At 48.3% G+C, this 18,604-nt stretch overlaps 1 protein-coding gene across 1 annotated transcript; it reads left to right on the forward strand.

Annotated features, from left to right (window-relative positions):
- The first annotated feature begins 802 nt into the window (after positions 1 to 802).
- LOC129381780 (uncharacterized) lies at positions 803 to 15,910 on the forward strand. The gene is made up of 5 exons (XM_072284117.1): positions 803 to 870; positions 3,317 to 3,385; positions 11,309 to 12,865; positions 15,657 to 15,756; positions 15,905 to 15,910. The coding sequence occupies exons 1-5, from the start codon at positions 803 to 805 to the stop codon at positions 15,908 to 15,910; spliced, it is 1,800 nt and encodes a 599-aa protein (XP_072140218.1).
- The last annotated feature ends 2,694 nt before the right edge of the window (positions 15,911 to 18,604 follow it).

The following is an 18,604-nucleotide window of genomic DNA, read 5'->3' on the forward strand; positions in this document are numbered from 1 at the left end:
CAGGAGAGTCCGAGATTGTGTGCTCTCTCTCTCTGTTCAAAAAGTGCTCCACTGTGCTTTTAACAGACAATTTCCTTCATATACACTCGCCTCCTTGTAAAATCGGTACGTCTTTTTACAGAATCAATTTTAAAACGTCAAATAACACAAAACATAATTTTATATCGCGCTTGTTCAAGTTGTGACCAAACGGGCCAATACACGTGAATCGCACCAATACACCTTTCGAGAACGTGATGTAGGTGAATAAAAACAGGTACAGAGCTTCGAGGGTGGTTGTCGTCGGTGCGGTAGTTGACTGCACGTTGTTTACGTAACAGACATTATAGGAGGAATGTTTTGATGCTGGCGCAATGCACATTACTTGTCAGGGGTGCGTTTAGCAACGAAAAATGGGACAGACGTATCCTGAGAAATTCACAGTTCCAGTCAAGAGAAAGTCATGCTTGCACTAAGCTCTTCAAGAGAGAACGAAAATACAGTGGGCTGGCTAATATTTTCAGATTTCTTTGGATTACCAGTATAATAGCAAAAGAACACTGACCTACACTGAACGATTCCTAATGACAACTCGAATACAATGCCTGCCTCAAATAGGAACGCATCTTTCTGTACGCGTTACCTGCTCAGGGCAGCACATGCGAGAAACAAAGGGAGGGCTTTTCTGGACCAGCGACCTTATCTGTACGAGAAACAGCCGCGAATGTGATCAAGCTACTAGGCATGCACGAGCGTAAAAAAACTTACGCACACTTGTTTTCTCCTGCCAAGCTGCATCGTTGTGCATCGGATGCGCTATAACATGGACGTCGTTGTCCACGTATATTCGAACATCCCGAACAAGAGGCGGGCTAGGTCTTCGCTGCTGTTGTGAGTTCACCTTGCCTGCGTAATCTTTCCTGGTGTAAGTTTGTGGGAGTCACTTAGTACTACAAGAGGGGGACTTTGCGCTTTGCTCCGAACTGTGCAGTGCAATACGAAGAAACTGTCCGCTTTGCGTGCGGGGAGTATTATGCATAACATTTCTTAAGAATACTAACCTTCCATGGCTTCTAGCAATAACAAGCCAACCTTAGGTCAATGCCGCATAAAATGTTCCATGCATAAATAATATTTGTAACATGCCGCGTTGTCAAGTAACCATGACGAACATGACAGCCCACTTTCATCTTTTTGCGCTCCTTATCAGGCGTTCACGCGTGGCGACGTACGTGCGCTCAGATCCGAAAGTCTCGTCGCTGCGAACTAGACGAAATTATTGAGAACCGAAGGTAAATCGAAGCAGCGCGATGAGACAGAATGTGTATTTGTGGTTCTCGTCTCACTTCGATATATTTTTCAGATTAACCAACTCGCTCAGATCAAGTTCTTGCTAATCATACAGTACCGTGCCTACATCAAAACCTTACGCTGCGGCAGAACCTGCGCTGGTATCAGCTTCGATCTCCGGAGTAGGACAAATATTTCTTCTACTGCGAAGCTATATTTCTGAGAAATTGCATTGCTTTCCTTCTGACTACTTCCGGGTACACGACAACGTAGCCCTTCCGCGAAACTTCATCCACATTACCGCAACAGCGCCTCTGCCAAATTTCAGAACGAAGCGCCAGCTCGCGTGGCCAAGGCGGCACCGAGGCCACAACAGGCTTATATAAAGTCGAGTGTAGAGCTTAACTTCTCGTATGCAAGTGTCGTCTGCGGTGATTTATTTCTCATTCTAATGAAATTCATTATGTGATTTCCGATACACTTAGCAAACAGAATAAATTACCCGCCGTCTACCTAAAAAAACTTACACTCAAATTTTAAAGGGCCCCTCACCAGGCCCCATAGCAAATTTTGGTTATACGCTGGGAGTTGTTGCGTGTCCTCTAGGGAGCGTTCTGCCGCAAAAAACATTTTTTTTCAGATCGGCTCATTAGTAGCAGAGATAGAAATATTTCAGTGCCGTGAACCCTTGATTTCGGCAGGCGGGCTCAACTGCCCAGCATAACGCTCTCTCCACTCGCCCCGTCTAGCCTACGCAAGCGAATTTTCTTCCCTACGTTCTCCCATACCGGACCTCGAGGATTGCGTGACGCATACATCACAGGCCCCGCCTTCATTCTTTTTTTCGCTCCTCGGTTGTTTTTTTTTCGGCGCTACGCGCTTCCGCCGACGGCGTCGCGAACGAGCTGTTGTCTCGTTCGCGCAGCGCACGATTTTGCGCGCTATGCACCATGAAACAAGACTAGCGGTATAATTCAGTGCTACACGAATACTGAGGCAGAACAAGCGAATGGCAGAACGTGATCACGCGCTGCAACACGGTAGAAAATGCCATAGTTTCGGTACCTGCGCACCTGACCGCACGACCGTCTGAACATGCAGACGAAGCGGAAGTACATCTCTCTTGCTTCGGCTCGAAGTAACACAAAAAACACGCAGACATTTCGTTTGTGTGTTTTATTATTTCTCTAAACTTCAATTCGTCAATTCAAGCAACAGATCGCACAGATAACAGGTGTTGTCTTGAATAATTCTCGAAGTCACGTGTCACCACGAGCGATGTCACACTGTAGACACGATTACGTAGCCGCAGGGGCACGATTACGTCACCGCCCGGCGTGGAGCGCGGCGGCCGCGAGTGAAGAGGGAAACAGCGTTCGGATGGAGATTTCAGATGTTTGCGCGGCGCGTAGCGATGTAATACTTTGCAGACACCATCGGTATCACGCATATGGTCTGCACTTGTCAGCTCAAAATGGGCAGACCTGGTAAGCGGCCCTTTAAGCATAATGTCAGGCAGATTTTAGTGTCGGAATGTGAATCCCGTGGGCGCCAGCTACAAAACACTCGGTGCATGGGAACATATCTAAACTGACGTAATTAAAGTGAACAGATTTGATACACAATCGACTTTATAGACGGGGTACAAAGCAGTGCCAAAACAGAGGAAAACGGGGCAAGAAAGGATATCTAAGCAGCAGCGCTCGCCCTTTTTTGACCTGGCACTTCTTGGCGGTGTTTGGGCTTATAAATTCCACAATTACGTTTCAACTAGCTCGCTTTTCAGCTTGAAGGCACACGCGCAATTATCAGAGGCTTGCAAATCTGCTGGCATTTCGGAGCATTGCTGTTTCGCGCTTTCCATGGCGGGTCAGACGACAGGGACGAAGCAAATAGACCAGTGGTGACGCTTTATGTCACTTTTGCTTCCAACATTTTGCTTCCAACACGCTGGCTATGTTTTACACTACGGAGCCTCGCTGTCCTTGCTTACGATAGCCTCGAACCGCGCCATTAACTGGGAACTTGTTTTCCCACTGCATCGCAGCCAAGCACCTGCGTTCCCGAGACCCCCTCCTTCCACGCCAGCCCCGGGGCCACCTCCTGCGGCAAGACCGCCTCCGGCTTATCAGCCACCATTCCCTCCTTCGAGGCCTGGGCAGCGGCCTCTGCCCCCACCGCCGGTGCCGAGGCCACCGGTGTCCGGCTTGCCTCCGGCATATCCACCGCCTCCTTCCCTGAGACCCGTTCCTCCGCCCACACGGCCACCACCCACAGTATCCAGGCCACCTCCGCCACCTGCTAGGCCTCCCCCTCCGCCTCCGCCGCGGCCCATTCCTCCTCCTCCCTCTCGAAGGCCGTCGCCGTAAGAGCTCTTCTGCTTTGTCCTCTAGAGCGCAGCGCGTGAGGATTCATTTTATGTGACCAGCACTGCTTCAAAGTGTCCAATTATAAAGATGAGCTGGAAAAGGGTCCTCATCGCCTTCGGGAGAGGGCAGAATAGGTTTTCGCCGACAACGTTCACGACACCTGCTACAGGCGTACAGGTCCACAATTTTCGAGCCGAGTTGACGTCAGTAATGTGAATCACAGTGCCTGCGCCAGAGTGCAGTTATGTCGTCTAGAACGCCACGCCAACAATGAGCACTCTTAGAAACGATCTTCTAAGCATCACAGTTCAAAATGGACAACTTATTGCAGCTCGGCCAATTTTCCATTTTTCCTAAATACAAATCCCCAACTGTAGGTCACCTGGGGTTTGAAAAATCAGCACAAGCTGCGTTATTGAAGCCGCTCGTAGCCACCTGCGTGACACGCTGGTCCTGCAACGCTGCCGGTGCCAACAAACTGGCAGCTCCGAGTGCCATCGCATTTCTTGTCAGATGAATCAATTGCGGTGATCCTGCAAGGATGGAATAAGTGGCATAGGATAGGTATAACTGAAGTATTAGTACTATCTCTGCCTCACACAAGTGTTGCGTGAAATTCAGCGGCAAAGGATGGAATTGTTCAAGTTCCCACAATACAACGTATTTAATGAAGAGTTCGAAGTTAAAGGTGCGTCTGTTACGAGGCAAACACTTGTGCTTTAAGCCCTTACTGCTGGGAGCATAAGCGCGACTGAACGAGGACGTAGCAAAAAACAGATACACAGAGACAGCGTTTCGCTCTGTGTGTCTGTTTCTTGCTACGTCCTCGTTTAGTCGCGCTTATACACTATATCATGGATTCTAACCAACTAGCCCGCCAACGTGTTTTAACTGCAGGGAACGCAATATAGCGGGGTAGACAAGGGAAAGCCGATTTTCATCACATTCTGTACTTATGCTCTAAGCTCCAACCACCTGGCGATTGGAAACTCACTGATCTCGAGCGATGGGAGGCTGCAGTGTCCAGCTCTGATCCTGCTTTGCAATAACAGCTAAGAGATTTGGCTTTAGCAATCGCTGAGAAGCACCAGGTTACAGCCACTACGCGCAGCCAAGAGCCAACCCATTCCTACGATGTAACCGCGTAACGCTCAAACGACTTAATAAAGTTTTCACCACCAGCACCTTATATAGGTCAGAGCAACATCATCTGCGCTCAAAATTCAGTCGTAGAAATCGTGTGCATACGATGGCCAAATCAAACGCTGTGTGAATAAGCGCCTGAAGGAGCATGAAGACACGGGTGCACTGCCACGAAAGTGGGCGCTGAGAATTTTTTTATAACGGTGCTGTTTGCACGAGAAGCTGTTCCAATGTAGAGGCAGCAAAAAGCGCATGGTGCAAACGCAGTCCGTGAAAATGCGGTTTCTATCTCGCTCACAGAAAGATTTGTTTATTTGGGAGTGGCAACAGGGTGCTTTACTTTTTTCTATTTTTTTTTTCATAATAGACGCGTGTTCATTCTTTTATCAGTTGTATCCTTGTGCTCATCATCGGTTTCTTGTTTTCCCGTTAGTCTTTCACTGTCTGTAGATTCGTAGCCCGATCGCAGTGCTTGTCACTTGAGCACGGCTTTGGGCCACGGCATTTGACGCGCTGCTGTCCCCCTCTCACCCAGGCCTCCATCCCGAGTCCAACGACCCCCTGTAGCGTACCTACCTCCGGACGAAAGCCCCGACTACCCACCCTTTGAGGGACCACCCTCTCGACCACCTCCTCCAAGGCGCCCGTAGGTCCCACATCTCTTATAATTGTGGACATCACAAAGCGAGCTAAATGTCCACGAGCCACAACTCTCTTCGAGAAAAAAAAAGGACAAATCGGAAGTGGTTGTGACAGGGAAGAAGACGAAGCAAGGTCCAGGGTCTCACTGCTTATAACTCTCTTACGCGAAGAAATTGAATGCCATATCAAGAGGTGAACGAAATCGCCCCGCATTTATGAAACGCTGCAGGCGCCTTTTGTTGCATCAACGCGACCTAAAAGCGACACTTTCTTGCACATTGTCCGCGAGGGAAATTGTTAGAGCGCGGTATACTTCTATGTATATACCTTTATAGGTGGGCCTTGCCTCTACGGCGTCACAATAACGTGCGTAAGCAGTAAGAATGAAGAAGCGTAAGACGAAGCTAACAACATGCCACCAGCGACCACGTGGTCTCGCGATTTCAAGAATCTTACAGTGCTTGAAAGAGGGGCATTTCGTATCTGAGGGCGGACAAGTTTGCACGATGACACCGTGATCATGTGGTGTTTATGCCGCCGCATGTCGTATAGTGCCGCGTCGATGACAAAGTGTGACCTCGTTACTGATCAATGCAACTAACTTTGAATGAAATAAAGATAAAGAAATCTAAAAGACCGACGCGGTCACGTTACCTTATATGCAGCTCGAACGCTAGTCAGCCAACAGGCATCATGCAGTTGCGTCTCGAAGAGGCATTCGTTCGATGTATGATGTCATGCTTCTCGTTTAATTGCATTGTCAGTACTCTCAAATGTTTGCAAAGCAAAGCGCTTTTAGCAGCAACCACATGTTCCGGTTATGGATGCGACTTCTGCGCATAATTCGCTTAAATGAGAAGGAAAACAGATCATAAACGAAAATTGGGCACAGTGCTACCAAGATTATTGAACGTGTCTGACAGCGTGGCAAACTCTCTGCTATGATGCTGCCATAATGTCGTGATTTTTTACTGCAGAGTATCCTGCTCGTGTGTGGAATAATTGGGTTCGAATCTCGCGGTATTATCTTTTATTCTTTTGAGCAGTGACACCTTTATATAACTAATTACATTCATTCGATATAGCTTATGGAATCGGCAGCACTACCCGGGCTACACGGGTGGCAGCACTTTTCGGCTGCCGACTCAGAGCTGACGATTGCAATGGAAAGTACGCGGACAGACGCCAGTTGAAAGTTACTTACACATAACGAAGCAATAAGTGATGCCAACAATCTGGTCGGTAGGCACGCAATGCCGAGGGCACAGCGACGCGGCGTGCGCTCCTTTTCGCTCGTGCATGTGGCGCGAACCTTTCGCAGCGCGCGAGGTTCGTCGTAAAACTTCGCTGCATGTACCCCAGGCCTTAAAGCTCTCTAGTGAAACGGAGGCGCCTGTCCGCGCTCGCGGCTTAGCGTTTGGTGCATGCGCACTGGCACCGCCCACTCGCTGGGATAGCCGAGCGGGGCGTAGGAAACAGTCTGCTAAAACTATCTGATGAGAGCTGGACTTAGCAGCCCGCTCAAACTAGTGTACTACGGTGTGCGCAAATCTCCTTGGGAGGAATGTCAGCGCCCACAGAACCAGTTGAGCGTGACGCTGCGCCCGCTTTTGTAGCCGAACGACCTTCCATAATCACGGCCGGACTCGACTCACTCGCGGAGGAGAGTCGAGTCCGGCCGTGCCATAATTGACCCCGCGCATGCACCGTCCATTCGAGCAGAGGGAGACTGCGGTGGCGGGGCGAACGCGCGTCGTGGTATCATTGCTGTCGCAAAAACAGAGCACGCACAATTTTTCGCGCCTGTTGCTGAACCATGTCCAAGATAACATTCTCTCGTTGTCATTATCACAATCCTTACATGCTATCGGAGAAGTTTCGTTCTCTTTACGAATGATTGTGCTCCTGCTTTTCTGCTGTCACTTTCAAGCACAGCGCTCATTGTTCGATACCCTGTTGTTTTTCACTGTAGAGTCCACATTTCCGTCAACGCACAGCGTGAAACTTAATGGTGTTTGTGATGTCTGTGCTCATATGTCTTTTGCCAGCCCCTGCACTGTAAATAAATGTAAAACGCACCACTCCCTTCCCAGGCCGCCAGCGGCCTATCCCCCAGCGCTACCTGCACCTCAGGCACCGCCATCGTACCCGTCTCCACTGCCACGTCCGCCAACACCAGAGCCGTAAGTGCATTCGCATAGAGGATCGCGTGGATCAATATGACAGAGCACCATGCTCAGTTCCACTGCTTGCCGAAGAAGGCGAAATGATAGCTGAGCCGCCATCGTCAGTCAAGCTCCAATTCTGAAAATATCGGCAGAGCTTCACGAGGACAGCATCCAAATAAAAACTTTGCTGTCGAAACAATATGGCGACTGAGCAGCATGCCTAGTAAATCAGCAAAAACGTTCGCCTGCACACACGAATACGTGTTTGGGCTGTATTTCGCACTTAAATCACACTGAGTCTTTGTTTTTATTTATTTTGCGGTGGGGGGCGGAGGGGGGGTCACAGCGCAACGCTTAACATGTAGCGTTAATATTTATTTTTCTTAGTCTTTTTTTTTTTCGATGTGACGTCGTAGAAAGCCGCAGTTCCAATAGCTAAAGGCTGGCTTCTTAGCTGTCTTCAACGCTGGGTAAAAGTGGGACACACAGCCTTCGGCCAACCTTCCAGGCAGGTTGCTCAGGCGCTATTCGGACAACTAAGTACTTTGCATAGTTGTGCGCATTGTTGCAGTCTTAGCAAAGCTGTCTTAGCAAAGTCGGCTTCGTCAGAGTTGGAGCACGGCTCAAGATGGCTCCTGTCCGCTTTGCTGTCAATTTAGCCGTTTACGGAGAGTATTCAAACGAAGTCTCAGTCTCAGCAAGCAGCGTTTCGCTCATACGTAGCCGTTCTTATTTTTTCGTCGGAAGGGCTCACATACCGAATGCTGTTCGCGACACCGCTTTCGGCGAAAGCGGTGTCGCGTATTGGCTACAAATAATACCAATACTTTGATATTGCGATGTCAGATTACATTCTGAGCGTTTGTGGTATAAAGTTTGTAAACAGGGATGAAGTGCCTCAGACAGGCTGTCTGAGGCTGTCTGAGAAAGCCTGTCTGAGGCACTTCATCCCTGTTTACAAACTTTATACCACAGTGTGCTATTCCATCTGTCAGCCCCTTTCTTGTTTTTGGACATTCTGAGCGTTTGAAATAGAGATAATCAAATTTCTGTGTTACTTTATGTTATTTCCATAACTTTTCAATTTTGATTTGCTTGCTATACGACCGCCGCTGACGACATTCCTCCAGAATTGCCACTTGTGTCCTAGCGAAATATAACGCATTTCTTTCCTTTATATTTACCACGTTGAAATGCCTACCTCTAAAGGTGTAACAGTCCCTCTAATGGTGCAAAATTACATAATTTACGCAGTTCCTGTTGGAATACAGATCAAATTAACTGCGAGAAAGCTGAAATCTGGGCAAATTGATTTTCCCTGTAACGTGCTATGACTCTTCATATTGAGAGTGAAATTCGCGAGAAATCGTCTTGTGCATACCACGTGAGAACTGAGGCTGTATGCATACCCAGTGCATTTGGAATAACGAAATTGCGCACTACCTAAGCTCTGGCTTAGATGTAAGCCCAAGTCCAACAAAGGGTCTCAAATAGCTTCAAAGTAGCAAAGCAATAATAGAAAGAAGTACGGAACAGTTGTTACAGATTAACAAAACGCAACAAGACATTTTTTTTTATATCACTGCGCGTACCACAGTTTAATCGACGGTTATTATTGGTGGGGAGAATCATCCACGGTGAACAAATTCTTTGCATTATTCCCTACCAATTTTCCAGAATACGCTTACATTCTTTCTCAGGACACAAGTACAGCGCTTGTAATTTCTCTGCGAGCCTATTTTCCGTACACACATATATTGCATTACCGTACAAAACTTGGGTGGTTCTGCAAATGACAAGAACCTGACGACATTTACAAGGCAATGCCTAAGACCGCTTCATTTATACTTCTCATAGTGCGTCATTGGATGGCTACGTCGTTTAGTGCACCTACTGGTGTTTCAGTAATGTTAGCCTTTCATACCATGACACCCAAAATGTATTGAAATGAAAGAAGATTGAAATAAGATAAATAACAACACGTTTCACAATAACTTCCCTGCAAGCATTGATAACATATCCATAATAAATTGTACAGTACATGAAACCTGTCTGGGAATTTAGGAAAACATAGATACTGCACCAGGAAATGTATTGCTAGGCCAGTGGATGTTGAGCACAGCCAAAATAGCTTTCCACCCTGTCAATCGCGCGCAAAGCATGAACTAGCGTGGTTTACAAAATAGTTAATGTGAGCGCTGTTGCGTTTTCATTATTGCGCTAGCATTATGAGTGTCAAAGTGGAAATAATTCTGTGTGTGATAAGCCAGTCACACGCACTGCATAGAGTTGATGGGAGAGCGCGTATGCGTAATGCTGATATATACATATATACAGAGTGGGTGTTCCAGCTATGCTGCATGGCGTTTTTTAAAAAGAGACGCCAAGATAACCAAGTGCGTATTGTTCTCAGAAGAGTAAGGCAACCGCCAATAAAGTTTTGTCGATGCCAATTCATTAAAAAATTATTTGCAACTAGCTAACTTTTTAATTTCTGCCCTGAATATCATCTTGTCAATGAAGAACTGGCACGAAGTTGAAAGAAACCTAAAGCCAGGTATTTTTGGCCAGTCTGTTTTTTACTGGCTGACAAAGAAAGCCGGCGAACAATGAAAAACATCGTGTGGCTAACTGTCGATCCGCATCAAAGAGCAGCGCCGTCCATTTCAGCTACAGTCGAGGGGCTTGATGTGGCGGCTGCGCGGCACCTCGGTGTTGGTGAGGAAAGAGTGCCGACATGCGGTTGCTGATGCCTCGTGGACAGAGTGCACTCACTAACTCCTGTGGAGTTTGTTTGAGGGCATTATTGTCGCGTAGAATGCATTGTCTTTTATTTAGAAACGTGATGCATGCAAGCTGGGACATCCTGTGCATATTCCAACTTACGCTGGTCAGCTCCGAACCACTGTCAGTCACCCTTCGCTCCTCGAAGAGGCAGGACGTGTGTAGAGTGAGTCACTCAACTACCCTTTGCGATGTGGTGAACGTGGTGTAAACTTTAAATCAGCGACCTCAAAGTGGTGCGACATAATGCTGACGCATTTCTCTGCATTAACCATTAAATCGCAGCTGTTTTTTACCACGTAGAGACTTGTATGCTCTCCTAAAGAAATTCTTTTTGCTTTTCTCGCCCCACCATCATTTTTTTTTCAGGCTACCTCCGCTAAGAAGGCCACACCCGGTTTATCCGCCTCCTAATAAACGACCAATGCCGCCTCCTCCCGTCTTTTTCAAGCCGTAAGACTCAGAATACGGCGCGGTCCTTTCAAGTACAGTACATGATAGTTCTTTTTTGTTTATTTAGTCATTCTGTATGCTTGCACTTCCTCGAATAGGCAAGCAATCGTAAAACCCCTTATTTCCAAACCATTGCCCTTATAAACATCCCGCCTTTGGAACAACGAATAATGTCCCTGCATTTTCTATTAAGTCTTCTATCCGCAGACAAAAGTATTTGCATGCTTCATCTACACCCCGGCTGTTGTGATCCAGTAAAAATGACTGACGAATAATATTTCATACTTCCAACACCACTTGTTTTGTTACCTCTGATTCACATGACTTCCCGAAGCTTTGGTTAGTGACAACTGCTGGTTGGCGGCCTTTGCTAATAATATGCGGGACATCAGTATTGGCTGCCACCTGCTTTTAGATCAATACTAGCGTAACGACGCTTTTGTGAATGTGGGCTCTGAACTATTGTCACCATTTTTTCAGGAGGCCGCCCCCTCCCCCGCCACCACGCAGGCCACCCGTTCAGCCTCCACCGGCTCCCCTGCCGAAACCACCCGCGCCTGCACCACCGCAATACCAACCCTCACCACCACAATACCAACCTCCCCCACCGGTGTACCAGCCGCCACCTCCAGTTTCGAGACCACCGCCACCCCCTCCTGCGCCAAGGCCACGACCTCCTCCTCCAGCTCCAAGGCCTCCAGCTAGACCACCACCATCGTACCTGCCACCCCCTCCGGCCCCGAGACCACCACCACCCCCTCCTGCTCCAAGGCCGCCACCTCCTCCTCCGGCCCCAAGGCCTCCAGCTAGACCACCACCATCGTACCAGCCGCCACCTCCGGTTCCGAGACCACCACCACCCCCTCCTGCTCCAAGGCCGCCACCTCCTCCTCCGGCCCCAAGGCCTCCAGCTAGACCACCACCGTCGTACCAGCCGCCACCTCCGGTTCCGACACCACCACCCCCTCCTGCTCCAAGGCCGCCACCTCCTCCTCCGGCCCCAAGGCCTCCAGTTAGACCACCACCATCGTACCAGCCGCCACCTCCAGTTCCGAGACCACCACCACCCCCTCCTGCTCCAAGGCCGCCACCTCCACCTTATCGACCCCCCCCTCCTGCAGCACGGCCTCCACCCCCACCACCACCAGCACCAAGGCCGCCTCCTAGAAGGCCACCTCCATCATATCAGCCACCAGCCCCAGTGCCCGCTCCTCCTCTAAGGCCAGCGCCTCCTGTTCCAAGACCGCCTGCACCACGACCACCTCCGCCCTCTTATCCTGCACCTGCGCCTAGGCCAGTGCCCTCCAGACCCCAGCCGCGACCACCACCCCCTGCTCTTAGACCCCAACCCCCCCCATCTCGACCCGTGCCGAGGCCTCAACCACCGCGCCGACCACCGCCGGCTTACGTGCCCGGACCCGCCCCGGGTCCCGCGCCTGGCCCTGCCCCTCGTCCAGTTCCGAGACCCGTTCCAAGACCAGGCCCCTCTCCGACGCCTGGATTTGGACCTGGACAAGTCGTGTACCAGCCACCGGCGGTCTATATACCATCGACTGTGTATGTGCCGTCTGTGATACCGGCTCATGCACCACCGCCCTCATATCCGCCACCCCCACCTCCTGCTGCTGCTTTACCGACACCGGCACCACGTCCGCGACCTCTGCCGAGACCCCCACCATCGTATACGCCGCCCCCAGCTGCTCCGAGGCCGGCACCGCCCCCCCTTGCACCGAGACCGCCACCACCGCCACCACCGCCTCCAAGGCCGGCACCCCCTCCCGTTTCTAGGCCGCCGCCAGCGTACACGCCTCCGCAGGCGCCACAAGCGCCTAGACCACCGCCGCCCCCTCCTCCAGTTCCGAGACCACCCCCGACAATACCTCGGCCTCTACCACCACCTCCGGCGCCAAGGCCTTTGCCCCCAAGGCCTAGTCCACCTTACCAGCCTCCTCCCCAAGGTCCTAGACCTGCTGGCCCTCCTGCTCCACCGAGAAGACCTCCACCAGAATACAGGCCTCCTGGTGGCTCACCGGAAGAGTGAGCATTCCAATTGTTACTTTTCATGTCATTATTTCTGTGTCATGCCCGTATAGGTACTGTTCCGTAAGTGCTCTTCCCTATGAAAGCAAAGAGAGCGCATGCAGCTGCCACTTCCCTGTGGAATCACCTGTAAAGCAGGATTTATGAGTCACTTGGGGGAGGAGGGGGGTGGGTGCACTTGGCTTGTAGCGTACTCGCAATTTTTTTTTTTTAACAATTAGCCAAGAGGTGCTTCAGCTCAACTATTCACGCGCATGCTCAGCATACTGCAACTCCCTGATGTTACATCACTTATAAAGCGGCATATATCTCTAACAGGGCCCCTATGGTAACATCGTGCATTATATCACAAGGTTTTCGTAATTACATCACAATATTAATTTTACATTGCATGGCAGCCATGCCCACATGAACATAAGAAAACAAGAACATTGCAGTTGCAGGAATGCGGCTGTTGCTCTTTGTACCGCAATCACTGTCGAGTTTGTCCTTCAAAATGTTTCGATGTACGACAACAGGCTCAGTTAATTTATGCAAGTTCATCGTCTTCTGAATCAATTTACGCATTTACAAAAACATTAAATTTGACACAATATCATATTTTCTACGACGATAATGAAGTCCTTGCCAAGTATCAGTTAACTTAGGGTATGCGGTTAAGAGTTGGTTGTTGCAACATAAACTTCTAGGGTGCACTTAACTAAATTACACCGCAGCGTGACCCCCCAAAGAATGATACGCACTTTTAGTTCATCCTTAGTGGTCGGCTCAAAGCGGTGCATCCCAACATTTTACAAACGCCCTCGCTCCCTGCGAACTCTAGTGCGCGTGCGCACAGGCACTCATGCCGGCAACGTAGATGAGAACAGCGCTGCAATACAGAGCGGTGAGCGCAGCGTGGAAGTACCTCAACTTCGTTTCGCAGTGCCTGCTCGCCACTCCAGGAGATAACAATCCTGGAAATAATGCAGTTCCACGCAGTGCGCGAACTGTGAGCAGAGCGTGGATCAGCTGAAGCTGTCTCATAGACGATGAGAGTAATGTTTGACGATACCTCTTTCAGTGCGTTTGAGCCAAGGTCGAGCGATTAGTCCTTTATTTCCCGTATAAAACTTCTTTGGGCTGAAACATGTATTTCCTCTTCTCGACTTCCTTAAAACGGTGTGCATAAAAATGCTCCAAATGCTGTGTTTGCTATAGCGGGCTGGAAGCATAACCGTCGACATGCAAGTTCCTGCTCACATCGATCGTTTTGAACAGGTTGAAAAGCTGAATAGTAAATGTCATAACAGTAAGGCAAACAAAAATGGATTTTCTCTTGAAACATATCAACCAAACATCTCTTTCTGCCTTGATAAAACATTACTTGTATTTCATGTCGAAACAATTTGCCTTCCTCCAAATATTGACTGTATACTGAACCTAAATGCGTCCTTTACAATCGTATTTCTGAAATGATATTGCGCCTGGCAGGTCTTCATGTATATATTTTTCAGTTCTTTCAATATGAGCTAGCTACACAATGCTTCTTGTAAATCAGAAAACGAAACATAGTGATCCTCTGGATCAGTTCATGTTCTATAAAGAGACACTAAAGACCATCACTAAGTTAGCATAATTTGGTCAACTATCCTTCGAGTACTCATTCACGTAGAAAGAAAGACTGGTTATTAGTGGAGAATATAAATGGCGCTGTTATCCTTCGTGAATTTTCTGCCCCAGCTGCAACGCCCATACATTCATATGAAAGATTTCAAATCATTAGGAGTTGATCTACAAGGGTGGCATCAATTTGGAGCGAACGTTTCGGAAAGGGGACTTTATTTATTTAGCACTTGCTTCGTCATTTCAGCCATTACAGCGGGAGAGTACTATTCATGAAACAAAACGTAAACGAAATCAATTTCCTAAAACACTACTCACATTTGTCCGGAGTGAACACAAACAGCTATCGGCTCGATAACTTTGTAATCCATTTATATCCTTGTAATTTAAAAATTAGAACATCGTGAGCAAGAAAAGCGAAAGATTTTCTTCAGTCATAAGTTACCATGTCAATTATATGTTTCTTGTCGATTGCGGAGGCTAAATCGTGTCCGAGTTCAACCAACTATGTAGCTCTAAAAAAACTGAGTCGTTTAGTCTTCGTTAGAGACTTGTCATAGACTTATCTTTGACTTCATGCATTTTGTTAGAAGGTTGGCTCCAAGGCGGATACTTTTTTTTTCTTCTTTTTTTAGCGGCGCGAGAGGAGTGGGACGACAGTGGGGACAACTGCTGATTACTATTTATTTTTGTGACCACTAATTGTTTTGTACAAATTCAAAGTATCTTTTCGCATTTTTGTCAGTTTTCAAGAGAAGTTCTCGACTTCTTAGGCTTCAGTATTTTGGTCATTTAGAATGCAATGTAATCCTTCTTTATCGATAACCTATCCGTAGCTCCGAATAAATGCTGTATGAGCAAGACAGCGTCCCAATCAGGTAGCACAGGTACTTAAGCCTGTCTCTCTGGTTTCTTCCGGTAAGCCTTATTGTAGTGCAGAAACGTGATTTTCTAGTCCACCTTGACATTGCTCTTTTGCCATTTCTTTATGGCAAACTAAGTGTGCTCGTCAATGCGAACTGGAAGAAACACCGATGTGCCCGAGAGAATTGGTGTGGCCCTCCCAGTGACTGCCACTCGTTTCCTTCCAGGCTGCCTTTGCCTCCCCCAACCCAACCCTTCGTTCCCATTTCGCCTCCACAGTAAGTTGACTCTGTGTGCTCTGTTGTTTGCGCAATTCCAGGCATCATCCACCGGATGACGATTTGTTCCTAGTTGTGTTGCTTCCGAACGAAGGCGGAGGTGACGGCGACGAAGAGCTGCCCCCAGAACGACCCGCGTATGTCAGAGCTCGTCTTCGTGTCAGTGCTCTCGCACTTCCTGACCTGCTCTGTCATGTCTTGGGAAATAACAATAACATTTTCCAAACTTCTTCTACTCTTCCAACACCAGTAATCCATTTTCGTGCTTGCATTTTTTGTCTTTTCTCAGACATAACCACTACAAAAACCTATCATTTGTATAGAAAAGGCCAGGCAGACGAGCGAAATTATCTGAAAAAAACAAAGAAAAGTTAAATAGCTTATGCATGATTCATAGCATAAGTTTCAGAGAACCGCAGCTTTCGAGAGGCGTGCTTTAGTATGCGCATCTTATGTTGGCTGCTTATGGCTGGCTATACAACAGGCCCCGCATCATGGCACAAACAGTCGTTGTATTGACGTTGACATCGTTCACACCACCGTTCTCACAAAGCGCGTGGCGCATCATATCCAAAGAGCTTAATGTTTATTATATTATTCTTTTTTTAAATCTTCGGTAATGTGAGTAGAAGACACATTATTTAGAGCCATGGCTAGGGGAACGAATGTTTTCTTTTTAGGTGACGGGCACGTAGAAAAGCCTTTCAGTACTGTGTAGTGTGAACTACGCAGTACTACTGAGGCAGCTTCGAAACACAAGCACACGCACAAGATCTCAAGGAGGGGAGGTGGGGAATATTCTGGGAATGTCCACCGAGTCGACATGTCTTTTATGTCGGCTGCTAGAGTGCTGATTGGTTGGTCTGAGGTACCAGCGAGAAAGAAACAGCAGCCCACAGGCAGCTTCTTTTCCATGGTTAGCTCCAGCTAATCAGTGGAAGCCGAAATAGACCGTCCACTAGGTGGACGCCTACTAAATACTCCTCCTAGTTACAGGCAGTCCGAGTACAATGTACATGCATATATATATGATCCTAGAACTAGTAGGTAAATTAGCTTGAGCATGGTTATGTAGTAGTGATCATTGTTATACAAGGATTAAAAGCTAAACTGCCGCAAAACAGTGAAGAACGTCAACCATTTCTTTGAAAAAAAGGCAAATAAATAAATAAATAAAGGCATCTTTACAGGAATGTGAACATGCGGCAGAAGAACACATGAAGCATGCGTAGACAACGAAATGTAGTGGCTCGCTGAGCTATAACTCTCTAATGTGTACGCGCTCATGTAAGCAGCGGAAGCCAGAACGCTGCCTTTGCTCCGGCACAGGCAATGGAGTAGAGCGTGGTGGTGCGCCCACGTCGTTTCTGCAGGTAGACTCCTTCGCATCTCTACAGGAATTCCAATATTCAGTTCGAGGTCCACGCGTGTGCCGTTCATACCGCATGAAGTCACGGAGGTGACCACGGCGACGGCGAAAACGTGCTAAGGAGGCCGTTTAATTGCTATCGCAATAAAAAGACTGAAAGCGTTATCCTGACACTTATTTTATTTAACTGCGCGCTCGTTTGTAAACGTACTTTCACCGCGCACATGTTCATTACCGCTGATATTGTGTTCGATAAGCGAATGCGCAATACTGCGAAGAAATACTCCGGACGTAAAGAAATGAGGTACACATGAAGCGCAGACTGTATGAACTCGGCTTCCAGTGGCTCCAGTGTCTCGGTTCCTCCATTGCTTGCCCCAAAATTATTGCTTTAAGAAAATACTTGGCATTTTACGTGCCAAAACATCGCTATGATTATAAGGCGCGCCATAGTGGGAAACTCCGGATTATTCTCACCATCTGAGGGGGGGGGGGGGTTAATGTGTGGCCAATGCAAGGTACATAGGCGCTTCTTGCATTTAGCCCCCATCGAAATGCGGCCACCGCGGCAGGGATTCGATTCCGCGAGCTCGGGCTTACCAATGCAACGACAAAGCCAGTACGCCACCACGGCGGGTATCACTGCTTTGCAGCGCAATGTTCCCCCATGCCATAGAACCAACATTAGGGTAACTCCACAAAAGATGGGAAAAACACTCCCACAGACAGGCATAGAAAAAAAATTGGACGACGCTTAAGCTTCGCCTTCAAGAGCGGAACTCGATACCGTTATCACACCCCGTTCGCACCGCCAACTCATTCGCTCGGCATGCTCTTGAATCACACAAAGACATAGTTTTCACATACAACAATTCTAAGTCCACAGCACAATTTTGGGGCATCCTCGCACCGGTCCCCGCACGACCCCAATTCGCTCAAACGAGACGAAGGGGATAAGCGGGCGAGTGGCGCGCCACCTGTCGGGGCAGCGCCGTACATTGCGAGGAGGGGGCTTCTGTGTTTGCTGCAAGATGGCTCTGCGTCTGCGCCAAGCGCAGAAGAAATGTACAGGAAACGTACTTCGCAACTCGTTTAACTGCGACTTCAGTAATTTACATGGTCATAATTACCGATATACACCGCAGTATAACTTTCTACGGCACGTTTTTACGGCAACACCGCATTCACTAGAGGCGCTTTTGTCCCGCTTTGAACCATCGAACTCATGGCTGACTGGTAGCGTCTCCGTCTCACACTCCGGAGACCCTAGTTCGATTCCCACCCAACCCACCTTGCAAGTTGTTTTTATTTATGAATTGCTTTCGACGACATCGACTTTTCTGCGACACGAGCTCCTTGACGCTGTCGCGTTCAAAGCAGTCCAATATCAGCCATAGCTGCGCCGTTCCTGTAACTCATTCTCTGTTAATGTCACAGGCAAATATTTCTGGCGTAAGTACGTAAATGATAGCCACATTTAGTTATTTTCGTGCTTTCTTCTGTTCTATAATACGTGACCTCCATGGCTAATGTCCCGGAACAAGGAAATCTTACGACACAATCATAGTGGTCGTGGTTTAAAGAGCCCATGTATTGAGCACCTTTTATAAAAGCCCAAAA

Source organism: Dermacentor andersoni, chromosome 1 (assembly GCF_023375885.2).
Source record: "Dermacentor andersoni chromosome 1, qqDerAnde1_hic_scaffold, whole genome shotgun sequence".
Taxonomy (NCBI): Eukaryota; Metazoa; Arthropoda; class Arachnida; order Ixodida; family Ixodidae; genus Dermacentor; species Dermacentor andersoni.

Excerpts from the sequence above, each read along its gene's own strand:
- LOC129381780 (XM_072284117.1), top strand. The coding sequence starts at position 803 with ATGGACGTCGTTGTCCACGTATATTCGAACATCCCGAACAAGAGGCGG. Across the intron at positions 871-3,316 it reads GCTAGGTCTTCGCTGCTGTT|CCAAGCACCTGCGTTCCCGA; the intron begins GTGAGTTCACCT and ends ACTGCATCGCAG. Across the intron at positions 12,866-15,656 it reads CCTGGTGGCTCACCGGAAGA|GCATCATCCACCGGATGACG; the intron begins GTGAGCATTCCA and ends GCGCAATTCCAG.